Genomic DNA, 16,437 nt, shown 5'->3' with positions numbered 1-16,437 from the left:
ACTGGTGCGTAAATGATTGACTATTAACTCAGAACCTTTGAATCCAGTTGATCCTGGTAGTGAACATTTGTGTGGACATGAAGGGGAACATTTGCGTCTCTCCATCTGGTTCAACCAGCTTCAGCTAGTGCAAGTCTGGTGTTTGTGGCCAAATAATTGAGGCTATCCTGCCAAATAGGAAAAAAAAAAAAAGGAATATACCACAGTGAATATCAGTGCTGGTTCTGTTTAATGTCTGCCCTTTGTCTCATGAAATATGTTTTCTAGTAGTTGAGGCTTTCTTTATAGGTGCAGTGATTTGGTTCCCCTGCTTCCTCTTTACCATCCTTCTGGATACACTTTTTCCAAGTTACAAGTCATGCTATCACTTTCTCGGTGTGATATTCTGGAGGAGGATTTCAGAGAGATCCCCCATAAAGCTAATATATATCTATGCTATTGGTATTCAAAAGTGGACAACCAGGAGCAAACTGTGCTCTCTGCATGTGCATACAACTCTCTAGGATACACAAATTGAGCAGCTGTGTGTAATTCTTAGAGAGCACCTCATAAGTAGGTAGCAGGGATTTGAGTTCAACACATGCAGGTTCTTTTGAAGCACATACTGAAATTGATCTCTTGTTATGGGCATCTCAAATCCTTTCTTGAACTGTTATCTAAGAGACCAGAATGCCTTTCTGCAGTATAATACTTTCTCTTAGATGTTAATGATTTGTATATTGTTCAATTAAACATGTACTTTTTAGGTGTCAGTGAGTGGTGGCAAGGGTGGAATAATCAGGTTAAATCCCAGAGAAATGTAAAGGCTTGGACTGTGTATACAACAAGTATTTTGATGTTCTTCTTGTGACTATGAAAATAAAAACCTGTTAGTGTTTTAGCTCAGATTTGAGGTTGATCTTCATATCAGAACCTTCCACCGACAGATCTGCCAGTTCGTATGGAAGAGGTGTTCTTTCCAGTTCGTGTTTTCTATATTGTGTTTAAAAATTCAACCAGAAATCATCTATCATAGAATCATAGAAGAGTTAGGGTTGGAAAGGACCTCAAGAGCATCCAGTTCCAACCCCCCTGCCATGGGCAGGGACACCTCACACTAAATCATCCCACCCAAGGCTTCATACAACCTGGCCTTGAACACTGCCAGGGATGGAGCACTCACAACCCCCCTGGGCAACCCATTCCAGTGCCTCACCACCCTAACAGGAAAGAATTTCCTCCTTATATCCAATCTAAACTTCCCCTGTTTAAGTTTTAACCCATTACCCCTTGTCCTGTCACTACAGTCCCTGATGAAGAGTCCCTCCCCAGCATCCCTATAGGCCCCCTTCAGGTACTGGAAGGCTGCTGTGAGGTCTCCACGCAGCCTTCTCTTCTCCAGGCTGAACAGCCCCAACTTTCTCAGCCTATCACATTTGTATATCTACACAAGTAGGATGAAAATGCTCACAGCCTCATTGCCATTTCATACTAAGGTACGTTCAGTCCAGCCATATCCAGTGAGAGAGCTCCAGTATGCTGGAATTCTGTGGATTGGCAAGGGCTGGTCTGTCCCTGTTTACTCTGTCTCAGTGGGCCTATGTATTTAATGTGGTGTTCCTCAGAGTGAGCTGTATGCAAGAATTGGCCCCTGTTTAAAACATGCTCTTTGGCAACCAGCAAGGCTGCTCCAGTTTCTCTTTGGATAAGCATGGAGACAGAGGGAATTGCTTTGTGGTCTTTGAAAGTGGGGAGCTGTGACGTTTAGCTCTCATCCTTAGAGCGTTTTTCAGTGTGTGGCAATAGTTCATAGCATTGATCTAATTAGAAAAATACATGTTGAGCTGTGATGATATTTGTTGTGATTTGGAATTTACCATATTTGGGAAAATTTGATGCATTATTGTTTCACTCTTCATGTCCAACTTTTTCCTGAAGTGATGACTGAGCATTGGAATAGGTCGCCCAGAGAGTTTGTGGAGTCTCCTTCCCTGGAGATACTGAAGAGGCATCTGGACACAAACCTGAGCAATGGGTTCAGGTGACCCTGCTTGAGCAGGGAAGTTAGACTAGACGAGCTTCAGTGGTCTCTTCAGTCCTCAGCCATTCTGTGATTCCGTGACGTGATCTTTATTTCAAATATCCTGGCTTTATTTTTGCTTTCAATGAGAGGTTTGAGCTGATTTGGGGAATTTTTTGTTTATTTTCCCCCAATATTTTCTTCAGGTTCTAATTAGATTTCTGTGTCTGGTTTTTAAATCCTTGGAAATCGGAATTTCTTGTATCAACACTGTCATTGCTGCACTTATAGGTCATGTGCTTTTCTGTTTTCAAAGCAGACAGTCAACTGTAATTGTCTGATCTATTCTTAACCTGTGTCAAAACTGTTTGAAGAGTAGCCCTGAAATAATCCTCAGAGTGTTTATAAGGATATAAATAGTTATCCCTATTTCTTCCTCCCCACCTTCCCCCCCCAAATCTGTACTGTTAATAAATTCTTTCTTTGCAAAGAGCAAAAAGTACACCTTTAAAAACAGTAGGATTGCAAATGGACATCACCACACCTCTGGCTGTAAACCCCTGGTCATTCAAAAAGAGCAGTGAAACGTGATGCATTTGAAATACACATTTTTATCTTGGATGCGGAAAAGCATCTTCTGCTCAGGAAGCTGTGCATTGAGAACAGTGCCTTTTAACTGTCCCACCCTGTGAGAATCCAGTTTGATTTGAATATGCATATTCATCATAATGAAAATAATACATCTGTGAAAGCACACCTTGGCTGAAAATGAGTCTCAAATAAGCTGTCTTGTAAGACATCAAAGCAAATCCATCTCTGAAAGGGGTTTCTCTTTCAAGAACGGTTATGGTGTTCTTTCCTTGAGATGCATCTGAGATGTCTTGCTCTTGATGGTACTGTAGCATGCCCAAGGCTGTAGGAAGCTAAATTTTTCAGTGGTATTCAGCATTTTTAATACCTTTTGGTTTATTGACTTAGGCAGAATTTAATACTGATCTTCTGACATACTTTGTAGTGTTCAGACAGAAAACAGTTTGTGTAGCACTAAATCCTCAGTAAGGTTATTAGTATTTTGAGGGTAATGAGAGGTTGGGAATAAAAAGGAAAACCCCATTCTATTTGTTCTGATAGACATTTTTACAGGTGCTCTTGTCTTTTGTTCATATTCTGCTCCTGAAGTCTGCCCTGTATTGTCACAGTTAGGTTCAGCATTAGCTTATCAGGAATGAGACTTGAAACAAGAACTTAATACTGCATTGAGTGCCTTCATGGCTAGTGCTGTTTCAGTGTGTCACTGAACTGCTGTCAGCTTCCGCCGAAATGCAAACCTCGGGGTACTGATGGTACTAGAACACATCCTGTGCAGGAGCTCTGCTAGCTGGATGTGAACTTGCTTATACACATTCACCTGATAAAGGCATTTTGTACCTGCAGGCATTGGAGCAGTGCCATTTCACGTAATTATCAGTGTACCCATAATCTCCTGTAAATTGTAATTCAGCTTGAACATAAGTTAATAGCAAGTTTTCCTAAGGCCATACTATGTGCAAAACATTGCTGTTTAGGTAGAGCCTGGAAAAGCCGGAATCTTTCTCTAAGCTGCTTGCTAAAGAGCTGTTATGCTCATGCTGTGCTGTCTTCTAGGCATATGCATGGCCTGTTATTTGACTGATTTATGCAATGAAGTGGCCAGACCAGGAGTTGTTTCAGCAGAGAAGAATCTTAAACATAAGGTCCTTTTAAGGTCTTCAGGACATACACTCCAAACAGAAACCAACTTTTTCTTTAGTGCTAGCATTATGCTTGGAAATTCTGACAGTGAATGAAGAGCTGATTTTGTACAAACTTCTTTCTAGTCACAAGTTTAAAACCAAATTGTGTTCATTTGCCTCATTCTGTGCCTGTATTGTCTCTTTTCTAGGTCCCTCTGTACAGTAGTGTGCAAGTGGACGTATACCTCAGATAAAGGTTGGGATGACAGTTTCTGGAAAATGATTGGTTTGGAAGATTTGGTAGAGGATAAGTATGAAAAAATAGGTATGTTTTGTACCTATTCCTAAAAAGTTATATGCATATACATAAAGATACGTATATATATATTAAAAGATACATACATATAAAAAGATCTTTTTCTGTATTATTCTGAGTGTCAGGAGGAATGTAGCAGGACTTGATGAAGCTTTAGAGGGGTTGATAACAAGGCTGGATGACATAGATGACAGCTTTCCTAAGTACACTTTATACTTTGCATTGTCATGAAAACCTCTGTTTCAGTTTTCTAACTTCTACCCTTCTGAAAGGCCTAGCAAGCCTTTCAGTACTGCTTGGTCTCAACAGCAGAGAAGTAAATGGGAGCCTCAGCAACTGATTCCATGAAGGAAATACTTGATATGGGTATAGTGAATGTCAGGCTGCAAAAAAACCCCCACAGTGTAGTAATTTATAGCTGTTACTGACAGCAGGTTTTGCAACCTGTACCCATCTCCCTTACAGTAGTTTCAAAAGAAGTGCTACTTGTGCTTGTTATCTTCGTACATTTTTTTCCACTCTGTTGGAGCCCAAGTTTAATTAGAATGGTAGCCTTGCTAATAGGAATTCCTACAGCAGATATTCATTAAAAGTCCATAATGTTAATATACCAGAAAATTTCCAGGATAACTTTATTAGACTTTCCCTGTTAAGTTAATGGACTTTTAATGGATGTCCTAAGCAGACATGTCATTAACAAGAATATTACCAGACATGAACTGAAATCTGCTCATTCATCAAAGTTAATTATCTAAAATTTCCTTTGATTTTTTTTAATGTCTAGCACTTTGAACAAGTTTGTACAGCAGTTTAAATGCAGTAACATGAAATGGAAATGGCGGAGGGAGGACTGTAGTGAAATGAAATGCAATGAAATCTGTTACCTTTTCTGATCATCACAAAATATACCGTAAGTCATTTTCAGATTATCAGAAAATTGTACTTGAAAGCTTCCTTGAATAGATTTCAGCTTTTCCCCTCCAACTGAAACTGCTTATGCAAAGGTATTAAACCCACAAGGAATATGAGGCTTTTAGCTTCCTGAGGTTTTAGCTGGAATACAGTTCTTACAGCATCTATCACATGTGGCTTTCAGCAAATCTTCAACAAGTTAAAATAAGACTTGCAATAAATACATGTTTTTACCAGAAAAATTGAACATCTCAGCAACTGGTGATCCAATGGAAGAGTATTTTAAAAATGAATTATTTATGAGGTGTAAGCTAAGGCTTTAATATAATATTTATGCAATGCACTTCAAGGACAGTGCAAAGCAATTTGACATTTCAAGTAACTAAACATACATGTTTGAAATGATAAAGTAGCCATTAATAAAAAGGACCTTTTGTTGTGATGGAAGCCTCATAAAACTAATCTATATATGGTTCAACATTTAGCAAGACAAAACATCATTCATTTCCAATATCAGGCTTACGTTTTTGTTACAACACAAGGTTTACAAAATAAATCCGTAAATTAACTTCTGATGATAGGTTGGCTATAAAGAAGTTTGTTACTGCGAGGGTGGTGAGGCACTGGCACAGGTTGCCCGAAGAAGTGGTAAATGCTCCATCCCTGGCAGTGTTCAAGGCCAGGTTGGAGAGAGCCTTGAGTAACATGGTCTAGAGTGAGGCATCTCTGCCCATGGCAGGGGGTTGGAACTGGATGATCTTAAGGTGCTTTCCAACCCAAACCATTCTATGATTCTATGATAGGGGTTTCTTGCAAGAGAAAACTGTTTTCCTGAGTTAATGGGGAGAGCGTCCAGTTCCCTGGGCAATTGTGTTAGTTTTCAAGAAACAAAACATAGAAAGTCTGGGTGCATCTCAGCTGGTGTTGAAGAAGCAGAATCTGACCTCTGGGATTGCATCAAGCTGTGGGCTGCAACTTGAAGCTTCTGAAAAGCACAAACTTTTCCTCACCTTGGGAAATCCTTTGATTTTCAGATTCTTGGGCTGATTACCTTAGGTGTATCCAAAGTATAAGACATTGAAACCTGGCCTTTGCAGAATATATGCTTATTTTCATGCCCATTTGTCTGACCTTTCCTGTTTGAAAAGGAAGGTGTTACATTCATTATATTTAGCTGAGTGATAAAATCATAAAAAAGCAGGACAGTGACCTTCATTCATGTGTATATGAAGAGGGGGGTAAGGAGCTCCTCTATGAATGTGGAAACCAGATAGCAACTGCTCCTTCATTCCTTTATCTTCCACACTGCACCTGTTGGAGTCTCTTGGAAGGGTTTAGCTGCAGAAGGAGACAAGACGTGACCAAACCAAAGCAACTCGCTCTCCACCCAAGAGCTGCTTAACAGTGCTGAAGTTGAGAGCTGTGTCAGTGCTTCGCTTTCTGCCACCCTTAATCTTATCGGTGTCCCTTTATATGGGAAAATGGGAATGGTGACATTGTTCCAATGAAAGTTTGGGGGGTTTGCTTGTTTCAATGAGTAGTGTTGCTGGACCTGGGAAGAGCACCCAGAATAAGCTCGGCTTTCCTTTAATGACTTTAAATTGACCAGGACAACGTAGATCCACCTACTGAGAAAGTGCCATTTCATGCTCAAGCAGCACTGGGCAAACTGTAGTCTTGTATAGTGGGAAACTGTTTCCTACCAACTCCCAAGGCACTGGCGTTGGTGGTGAGGCACCATCACTGCATAAACCTCCTGCCAGGAGCCCACAAGTGCTATGCTGAGCACAAAGAACACAGGATCACACCTTGCAAAACTCAGCTCAAGTTATATTTATAATATTGCTTCAGGGCACTGTCCCATAAGTGAATGGCTTCAGCTGCTGTTAACTTCAGCACATTATACAAAAGAAAGGCAATTTGTTTAAGTAACTCATCTGGACAAACAGTTACGAGTGTGTGCTTCCAGGAGGCACATCACAGTGTGCTACAGCTGACAGAAAAGAATTTGAAGCAGTAGATTTAGCAGGCTTGCAGATTAAGGAACTCGAACCTGCCAGATAACCTAGGTAGGAGTAGGTTGATGGGAGATTGTGCATGGTCAAAAACTCCTCCTAAAATGAAAACAAAACCAAAACCTAAAAAGTCTGAAGTAATTCTAGTGGAATTTCCTTTTCAGTTCTCAAGCTTGTCCAAGTCAGTGGATGTCTGCTTAAGGTTTGTTTAGCTCAAATACAAGGATGTATTTTAGTGCCTGCATGACCCCCTTACAAAGAGAGATAATGGTATTTTTCTCACATACCTCTCCTAAAAGATTAGCAGACTCTGAATCATCATTTCTTTCTAAACAAAGCAAAATGTCCCAAGATAAAACTGGCAACATTTTCTTACTGTAGCAAAAGTAAATACGTAGTTGACCAGTTTAAAATAGGCAGAAAGGTTACATGGGTTTGCTTTTGTTTTATTAGATCTCTTTAAAAAAGTAATTTCCAATCAGAAATGACTATAGATGAATAGTTATGACTAGATAGTTTTTTATAAGTAGCTTTACCTTTCATGACATCAGAAATATTTATGGAGATTACTTAGGAACAACTTCTCTAATGTGCGCAGTTCTTTATTCTGATAAACATCTCTTAAACATCACTTTTAAAATGGCTTGCCCTTTAAGGATATATTTACTGTAATCACAGTGGTGCTCGTGGTTCCAGGTGGTGCGCTTCTCCTAGTTTCAGTTTAACTTAACACATGACCTTGTTGATCCTCACATCTGACCTTTAGGATCTTCCACAGACTTTTCCCACATCAAGATGTGGGTTCGCATATGAGAGTTCCCAGGCCTTTGACATTTTACATTTTTCAGAGCAGATTAACCTTTCAGGGAATCCATGTAATAAGTTATTTGTGGTCCTTTCTGTACCTCATGGATTTACTGCTCATGTCTGTGAAGGTAAAGAGTCTTATCTGGAGATACTACAAAATTTATTGATCCCATTGATTTGCCCACCAAGAGAGTAGAAGATGTCTTGTATTCAAAACCACTCTAAAAGTGTTGTGTACTACAGGCATTAGCATTTATCTGCTGTGGTGATAGCACATGATGAGCATCTCTTTGTGGTATTAAAAAACCTAGAAAGACATTAACAATCCCTTTAAAATTTCATGTACTCCAGACCTTTTAGGGTACTGAAGCATATATTCCATTTGGAGGAAAATGCCCGATAAATTTTCACCACAGCTCTCTACTTCAGAGGCTACTTTAGGGACCAAATAATGATTTTTTTATTGAATGGTAGTATTTTATACCAGGTCTCTTTTTGGTTGAAGATGGGCGTTTGTCTGAGAGAGCATTGCAGGTTCTGCAGAATAGGTCTTACTGATCTTGTAGGTTGTGTGTTGAAGGCTAAAATACATCTTTTGTGAAGGGCAGTTTTGCCACGTTCTTTCATCTGTGATGGAGCAGTGCACTGATTTTAAGGATTTTTTTAAAAGCAAATCTCATATTTGGAAATACAGCCCTTCAACACAATAAAGACTTCATAAACCCGTTTCCCCGCTTTTTCTGACTAGGAATTTACAGCCAGATCCTCAGAAGTGAATAAATACACAGCTCATATTTATGGGATCTTTATGAACATCTGAGGCTAAACTAAGTGTTTGGATTGTTTAAATCTAAGAAATTTTATGGAAAATCAGTGCTTGCCTTGAACTTGGAGTACTTGAAAATAACTCTTGCATGGACAGACAGTGATTTCAGTGGATAGGGTAGTTCTTGTCTGTAACTCTTCTCTTAATTCCAGAACTTTGGGGACTAGAAGCTTGGTGTTTCAATGTACCTGGGCATTTGTGTATGCCATTTTGAATGCCCTGAAAAGAAGGGTCAGTAGAATTGTAAAACTGGCTGTTCTTTTCTAATGCTCTTGCATTCTTAGTACTTATTCATAAATTGGTAGCAAAGAAAACTGTAGTTGATTTGGGACTTGATAGCTGTGACTCTTGACTGGTACCTGCTGTCATTCTTGCTGTGCACAACCTTTACAGCTGGCTGGGTTTTCATATGTAGGTGCAGCTCTGTGATCCTTTAGGCATTCAAACAAGTGACAAAACAGCAGGCTATTTATTCATCAAGATGTTATTATATATAAATGAATGATTATATTCCTACATGTGCCACTGTCTACTTTTATATGCAAAGCTGATGAAGATAACAGTATTGTATACCTCACTTCTTACACTTCAAATAGAGCCTGCCTAAGTTTTGTGTTTCATCAGAAGGAGTCTTCTCTGTCTGTAGTAGTACAGAAGTGCTATTCCAAGTAGTACTTGGAAGTTCTATTCATTTATTTACATTTAGGCTGAAAATGGAAGATGCAGTCCAGGGTGGGAGAGTACAGTCAATATTAACTTATGCTGCAGCAGCTGGGAAGGGAACGGTCAGTCTATTAGTTCTGCCAGTTTTCTATCTCTTCCAAGGCCTTTGATGCCAGATGCTCCTGTGTGTATAAGGCATTCCTTGAAGGCTGAGAGAAAGGGATGATGATTTGTTTTTTCAGGTCAGCTTGTAGCTGCCAATTCTTCATAAAGCTGGATTATAACAACAAGCTTTTCACTATACTTTGCAAATGGTAGAGAATAATAAGTAAAAAGATGCTGTGACGTATGGAGTCCCTTTACTGTCTGTCATTGGTCTTTTTCTATTCTCAATAAATTTGAACACATTACAACTTAAAACAAAATTGAAGGGTGAATCAGGGGATATTTACACTTAGATGCTGTCAAAATCCTTGGAATTTACAACTGAAGAGTGTTCCAAATATGCTAACATTTTTCTGGCTTCCTGTCATTTCAGTCTGTCCAAGAGCTGCAGCAAATGTAAAGGAGCTGAAACTGGCACAGTGCAAAGAGGTTTTAGGGTGTCTCCTTCCTCAAAGCTTGAGGCATTATTTCATGATATATGATTCAGCAGAAAGAAGTTAGAAGGAATTTTTCTCAGAAAAGCTACATGTTCCTGTGATTTCTATTTTATGTTTTTTCCATCTTGAGATCACTGCATCACATGAATGGTTGAAGTTAGAGAGGGACCTCTGGAAATTATCTAGTCCAGCTTCCCCTGCTCACAGCAGGGTCACCTACAGCTCAGGGCTGTGTCCACTTGAGTTTTGAATATTTCCAAGAATGGAGACTCCCAATAACTCCCTGGGCAACCTGTTCAAGTGTCATGACCACCTTTCCCCAACAAAAACATTTTTTTCAGTGGTGTCCCTGCCCATGGCTGGGGCTTGGAACTGAATGAGCTTTAAGACCCTTCCAACCCAAACCATTATAGATTCTGAATTTCAGTATGTGTGCCTTGGCACTTGTACTGTCACTGGGTGCCCCTGAGAAAAGTCTTGCTCCATCATCTTTACTCCCATCAGATATTTATATACACATTGATATGATCTGCAACCCACCACCACCTTCTCTTTGCTGGGCTTGAAGTCTCAGGTGTCTCAGTCTTTCCTTATATAATGTGCCTCAGTCATCTTTGGGGTCCTTCTTTGAACTTGCTCAATACATCCATGTTTCTGTACTGGGGAGCTCAGTATAAAGCACAACATCCATCTGTAGCCTGAGCAGAGAGCAAAGGTCACCTCTCTGGGCCTGCTGGTGGCACTCTTCCTAAAGTAGACCACGAGGCTGCTGGCTGCCTGTGCTGCACGGGCTCATCACTGGCTCATGTTCAACGTGTTGTCCACCTGGCCTCACAGTCCTTTTCTGCCAAGTTGCTCCCCAGTTGGCCCCCAGCCTGCCCTCGTACATGGGTCCTTCCACCTCATGTGCAGAACTTTGCTTTTCCCTTTCTTGAATTTCCCGAGTCAGACAATTTTTCCAGCCTGAGGTATTCTTCCTCTTTCCAATAACTGTTCTTTAATAGGCTGGGCTAAATTTGGGTAGCTCAGGTTTCTCCACAGTGCTTCTGGGTGACATTTTCCATTCCTCTTCCACTGTAAGGAAATGAACCATCATTCACCCTGCTTATCATCAGGTTGAGTCCTGCTGGCAGATAGTGCCTTTTTACTTCTACCTCTCCGTTGCAAGGAGCGAGAACTGTGTGATGTTCTTTCATCCTCAGGTTCTGTCACAGCTGAGACAACTAATAGCAAAAGCTTAGAGCTTTCAAAAGTAATGATACAAAGATTTCCCACTGTCCACTTCCGGAGTTCTATATTTCTACTTGTGCCACTGGTCATGAGTCTGGTCTCAGACTCGGCCTGCCTGGGGAATCATGTTTTCTTCTACTCTGGCAGCATTATGGACTTGTGAACTTTCTCTTTCCTCTTTCCTTTATGAAAACGAGTAGCTTTTTCTTGGAATCCCTGTTTTTAAAGGCATAGGAGAAGCTTTGAGCAGACCTTTAGCCTGTTGTGATTGCTTTATATTTCTCAAATATTATCCTCCCTTCTTATTTTTCATACAGTTCTAAAAAAAACATTTCTCAGAATAGTCCAGGGTTATTTCTTCTTTTTACCTTATTCTTCCTCTTTATGGTCCCGATTTGTTCTTCATCTTCTTTTTGCTTGAGCCTCACGCTGAGATAGCTTTCAAACCAATGCTGTCTGCTGTATGAGTCAGGATTCACAAACCCAAAGGACTATGTCAAACTTTTTGCCAACTTCCTCTAAGTCAGAGGCTGTTAGACTCCCTAAAATTAATGCTTGAATAGGTTGAAGTGTATCTTAGAACCAGTCTTGATTTTATGATTTCCTGTCATGGAGAGTCCACTTCAGACTTCAGGCTTTTGGTGGTTGGTTGCTGTCATTTCTTAAAATTAATGAATTAATTAAAGAATGCAGTTTATTTTTCAGCTGAACTTTAACTTCCTATTCCTGTCTGGCAGACTGCAGTGACATGCCTGACCTGCACACACTGAAGTTTCCTACATTAAAGGAAAACACACTGAGCTGCTTCAGGTTTTTCCCCTATATCTGTTATGTGAACTGTCTCACTTCTCAGTCCTTTCAATTGCTTTCTTGACTCATTTCTGACCCATTTATAATGCATCAGTATCTTCTCTGTATGGGCATTATTGCTGGATACTGTGTGAATGTGGTGGGGAATAAGCTTGTGCAGGTACCAGAAGCTTAGCTGAAAGATTCAAAAGCATCCTTTCAGTAACTTATCAGGTTATTTTTGGTCTGTTATTTCAGTTTTGAAAAGGGATAATTATTTCTTCAAAGAGGAGTTGCGATCATGTGAATTATTAAAAAAAATCCAGTAATAAAAACCATTCCATTAAGTAATAATCTGTAATTAATGCAAGCTAAATTGCCTGTTCAGTTTAGTGATGTGCTGTACCAAACCAAAGTCTGATTACTTGCGACTCGAAGTATAGCAATAGTCATGTCATTCCATTGATAATCTTTGTATTTAGAGAGACTGTTAGGAATACTGTGAAGTGCCAGAAATCTAAATTATCAACCTATTGAAATTATTGCTTGCAAGCAAATATGTGAGATAAGGTAGTTGAGTCTGTATGCTAATATCACATTTAGTGACTTAGTAAGACATCTAAATGGCATGTATTGCATACCCACATGCATGTCAGCGTAGTGAGTAGTGAACCATGCATTACAAGAGATGTTCATTCTGCACTGCCTCACTGAAACCTAGTAACGAAAACTCAGTCCTGCCCATCAATGTACATGCCTAATGATCCAATGATGCAGAATGCTTGCTTTCTTTTTCTTTTGACCTTTAACCAGCAAAGCTTATCATTTATACATGAAGTAGCTCCCTTTCATTTGGACAAGAAGGCAGTAGTCTTTGTTGAAGTAGGCACCTATGGTCTGCAGGCCAATTTACTTTCCAGCTTAATGAATCAGGATCTGCCTGCACATAGGTTGCTTGCTTTTTCCAGTATTTAGCAACCTAATATGTCTGCCTTCAGTAATTACATGTTAGGTAGTTGAGATGTAGTTCAGCCAAAGGCATAAGCTGCATGGGAGAGTGGGATGGAAATGACCCAAATTAGATTTGCCTCAAGCTATTGTGGTAGCTCACATAGACAGAGATGGATTTTGAACTGAAGAAAGCCAAAGTGATTTTGTTTAACCAACTGTTTTTCTCACTTTTAAATAAACTGGCCTATAATATCACAATTTGTCTGGGGTTTCCTGAATGAAAACCCTGACATTTTTAACTGCCAACCAGGAAATTGTATGGAGGGTATTTCCAGGTTAAACCCTCCCCAAATCTGGCTGGTTTTAACACCCTTTAACCACCATGCATTCAGTCCTAAGAAAAAAATAGTATTATACTGTTATAGTCTGTATTGTTATCCTGCTTCCTTCTGATCTTAGTGCTATTTTTGCTGATCAGCTGGGCTACGATTGTAGAGCAATCGGCCATATATATCTCAGTTAAATGTGAGAGGGGTATTTGGCAGTGTACTGTGTATGAGATAGGGTTGGAATGATGTGTCAGTAGAGTTGTAATATTATTTATTCAGATGCCTTGCATATCCCAGAATTTTGTCCTTGTAGGGATTGTTATACAAAAAATTAGAGATTGTCTATGAGCTTTGTAAGTAATGGTCAAAGCATTGAGGGGGAAATCCCTCCCACTGCTGTTTGAGATCCATTTGGATGGACAGTGCTTCTTTTTACTAAGGTCCTGTTTCATTTGGTGTTAATTTATCACGGTTTCCTTTAACTAGATAACTTCTTCAGTGCATGTTATATATTTCTTACTTAACAGGATACATGTTTTTTTGCATTGTCTTTTAAACTAAAAAGCATTTAGATGGTCCAGTTTGGGGGAGGCTGTAAAATGGAGACAGGACGGTTGGGCTTCTTTCTGGTGTTGCTGGGATTTCAGGAAAGGTTTGATATCTCCAAGTTCAAGTTTGCTTGTGTCAAGTTAGTGAAGAAAAGAACACGTCCTTTTGCTTTTCTTCCTTTTATGCACTTACACAGGCAAATGTGAGCGCATGTGAAATGCAGCCACGTTCTGCATGAGAGATGAGAAGCTGTTCTCAGTGAGTGTATCGTAGCTGAGTCAGCTGGGCCCCCTGCTGTGCTTGCTTTTGTTGGTTTTAAAGGTCTATGTCCTAAAGTACCTAGTTCTGTTAAATATTAGTAAGCCAGTACAGTGAATTTTGATTACCAAAGTTGACTGAAGATGTATTGTCTGCCTTGTGTGTTGCGTCTGGTAAACAGCTGGTTGCTGTGGAAACTGCCTCAAAAAGGTAGAGGGTCCTTGGTACCACAAATTCTGTAAGCAAAGCCTGATAATCGCGAATTCTGACATTAGTCTTCAAAGAAGGATGAAAGAGGAGGAAGAGATTCAGACAGCTTTTTCCTTCTGTAAACTCACTGCTTTATAGGGGAAAAAATAGCTAGAAATAGTCTGTCTCATACAGAATGAAAAGGTTGGGGATTAAGGCAGTGCCTTAGTGAAACAGCTGTACGAATGTGAAACAGAAAGTTCTCCAGCTTCAGCCATTATGGGTTTGTTTGGTTAGGTCTAATTTTGGAAGTCATTATAGCAAAGGTAAATGACTTGCACAGGAGACTACTGTAAACAAAAGACTCGATACATTTACTTTGGCAGGAGCCCTGAGAAGACTTGGTCCTTTCACTGCCTCTTTTATGCAGCCTTCTGTAATACTCACTGCCTGCCTCTGTGTGCAGGCAGCTCTCATTTCCCTTCCTCCCTCTCTGACAGCTTCTTTCCTCTGACAGGTAGGATTTAGGGGTGACAGCACCTGCCATTGAATTGCTGGTGTGGAGCTGTAGAATACCTTTATTTTTATAGCAGCTGTCCCTTGACTTGTAAAGGCACTGTTTTGTGGTCAAGTAAGAACCTGTTCACTCTCTCTGGGTCTGTACTGGAGTACAATCTATTTTCTAATGCTTTACTTTTTAATTGTGGTTCCCCTTTGGTTCCTTTGGTTGTTTTTTTTTTTATCATTTCATAGTTTTATACCTACAGATTCTGAGCATACTGATACTTAGTTGAATTTATAGTTTTTCAGTGAAGAGTAAACCATGAGAATTGTAATTCCCTTTCCACGTCCCTACCCATGTAGTTCAGTTAAGGCTCTATCCATTCCACACCTACTTACTCACACTTGTGTGGGTGGGGAGGCAACTTCTAGAATCATATAATCATAGAATTAGGGTTGAAAAGGACGTTAAGATCATCTAGTTCCAATCCCCCTGCCATGGGCAGGGACACCACACACTGAACTGAAGCATGAAATCAGACTCTACAACTCAAAGAGAGTTATAAAGCAGGTATGCTGACAGCCAGCAATGCATCCAGCCTGGCCTTGAGCACTGCCATGGTGACAGTGTCCATGCAGAGTCTGCTTCTTCCCTTTAACAGAGCTCCTCAAGAACATATCATATGGGTGTAGGAGAGCTTTCCTTGACTTCTAAAGCTGGGAGGATGGAGTAGAGGGGCAGAGTCAGTGTCATCTCCTTGCTGCTCTCGCTTGCTGGCTCCTCTCTTCTGCACTCCCTGTCTGTTGGGTGACCTGGGAGACTCCTTCACCCATCTCATGGGTGAATGCTGACTGCTGTCACTTCCCAGATTCCCAGAAAGTGCTTTCAATCAAGGAATAATTGTTCAGGTTCACTTTGACTCCTAAACCAGATGGGGCACATGCTACTGTTAATTCAGTATTTTTAAATACAAGGTAATTATGCTGCATCACAAGAAACCCATCTCTGCACGTTCTCATATGCTTTATGCTCATGGGGGATAGCAATGCTGCTGGTCATTCTGATATATAATTAGCATCAAAGCAATCTATAGGGTCATTTTCTACTGCTGCTTTAGAAGAGAGGATTATCTTTATCTCTGAAATTGCTCCCTTAATGCTCATTAACTAGAAATACAGTAATCAAGAAGCTGGTATGAAAAGATTTTGTCTAATAGTAGCTCTGATCTCTGAAATGGAGTTTAACCACATAATAATTACACACTAAAATGTTTGTCCAGTCTGACTGATATAAACAAACCAACCATGGAACTGAGTGCCTAGAAAGAGGTTTTATTTCAGATGAATTTCATCTCACGCTGGATGTACAGGATAGCTATATACTTTCAGGTCAGGTGACTGATTCTGAAGAAAAAGATGTGGTTTTAACTGCATGAACTCTTTTGAACCTTCCACCTGCAGGGTCTTTGAATGTCAGAACCAGGCAGCTTTGTTTTACTGGTATTACTCTCCAATGGCTTAAAAAGCCAGAAAAGTAACACAAGCGTTCTCTTAAAGAGACACATTCTGCTCTCGACTTACTGGAGGTGCAAAAGATGCACATTTTGAGAAAGCTAACACAACGTTCTGACTTTACATTAAGAATTAATAAAGTACAGACATATTTTTTCCTGTGAGGAGATACTTCCTTCTGTATAATCTAAATGGTGAGGTTTGGTTACTGCCTCCAGTATGAGAATATAAACCCAAGGTCAAGTGGAAAAGTTTTGGCTATCCATACTTATTTTAA

The 16,437-nt window shown here is 40.0% G+C and overlaps 1 protein-coding gene across 13 annotated transcripts in view; it reads left to right on the top strand.

Annotated features, from left to right (window-relative positions):
• FGGY (FGGY carbohydrate kinase domain containing) overlaps window positions 1–16,437 on the top strand; it is a 331,539-nt gene that overhangs the window by 238,012 nt on the left and 77,090 nt on the right. For all 13 annotated transcript variants that reach the window (XM_065673210.1, XM_065673212.1, XM_065673211.1 and 10 more), the window contains one exon: window positions 3,921–4,036. In XM_065673210.1, the coding sequence (XP_065529282.1) occupies window positions 3,921–4,036 (116 nt within the window). The remainder of the gene's footprint in view (window positions 1–3,920; window positions 4,037–16,437) is intronic.

The sequence above is a fragment of the Lathamus discolor genome, chromosome 3 (genome assembly GCF_037157495.1).
Source record: "Lathamus discolor isolate bLatDis1 chromosome 3, bLatDis1.hap1, whole genome shotgun sequence".
Classification (NCBI taxonomy): Eukaryota; Metazoa; Chordata; class Aves; order Psittaciformes; family Psittacidae; genus Lathamus; species Lathamus discolor.
Note: the sequence above shows the minus strand (reverse complement) of the source record. Positions and strands in the feature narration are given on the sequence as shown.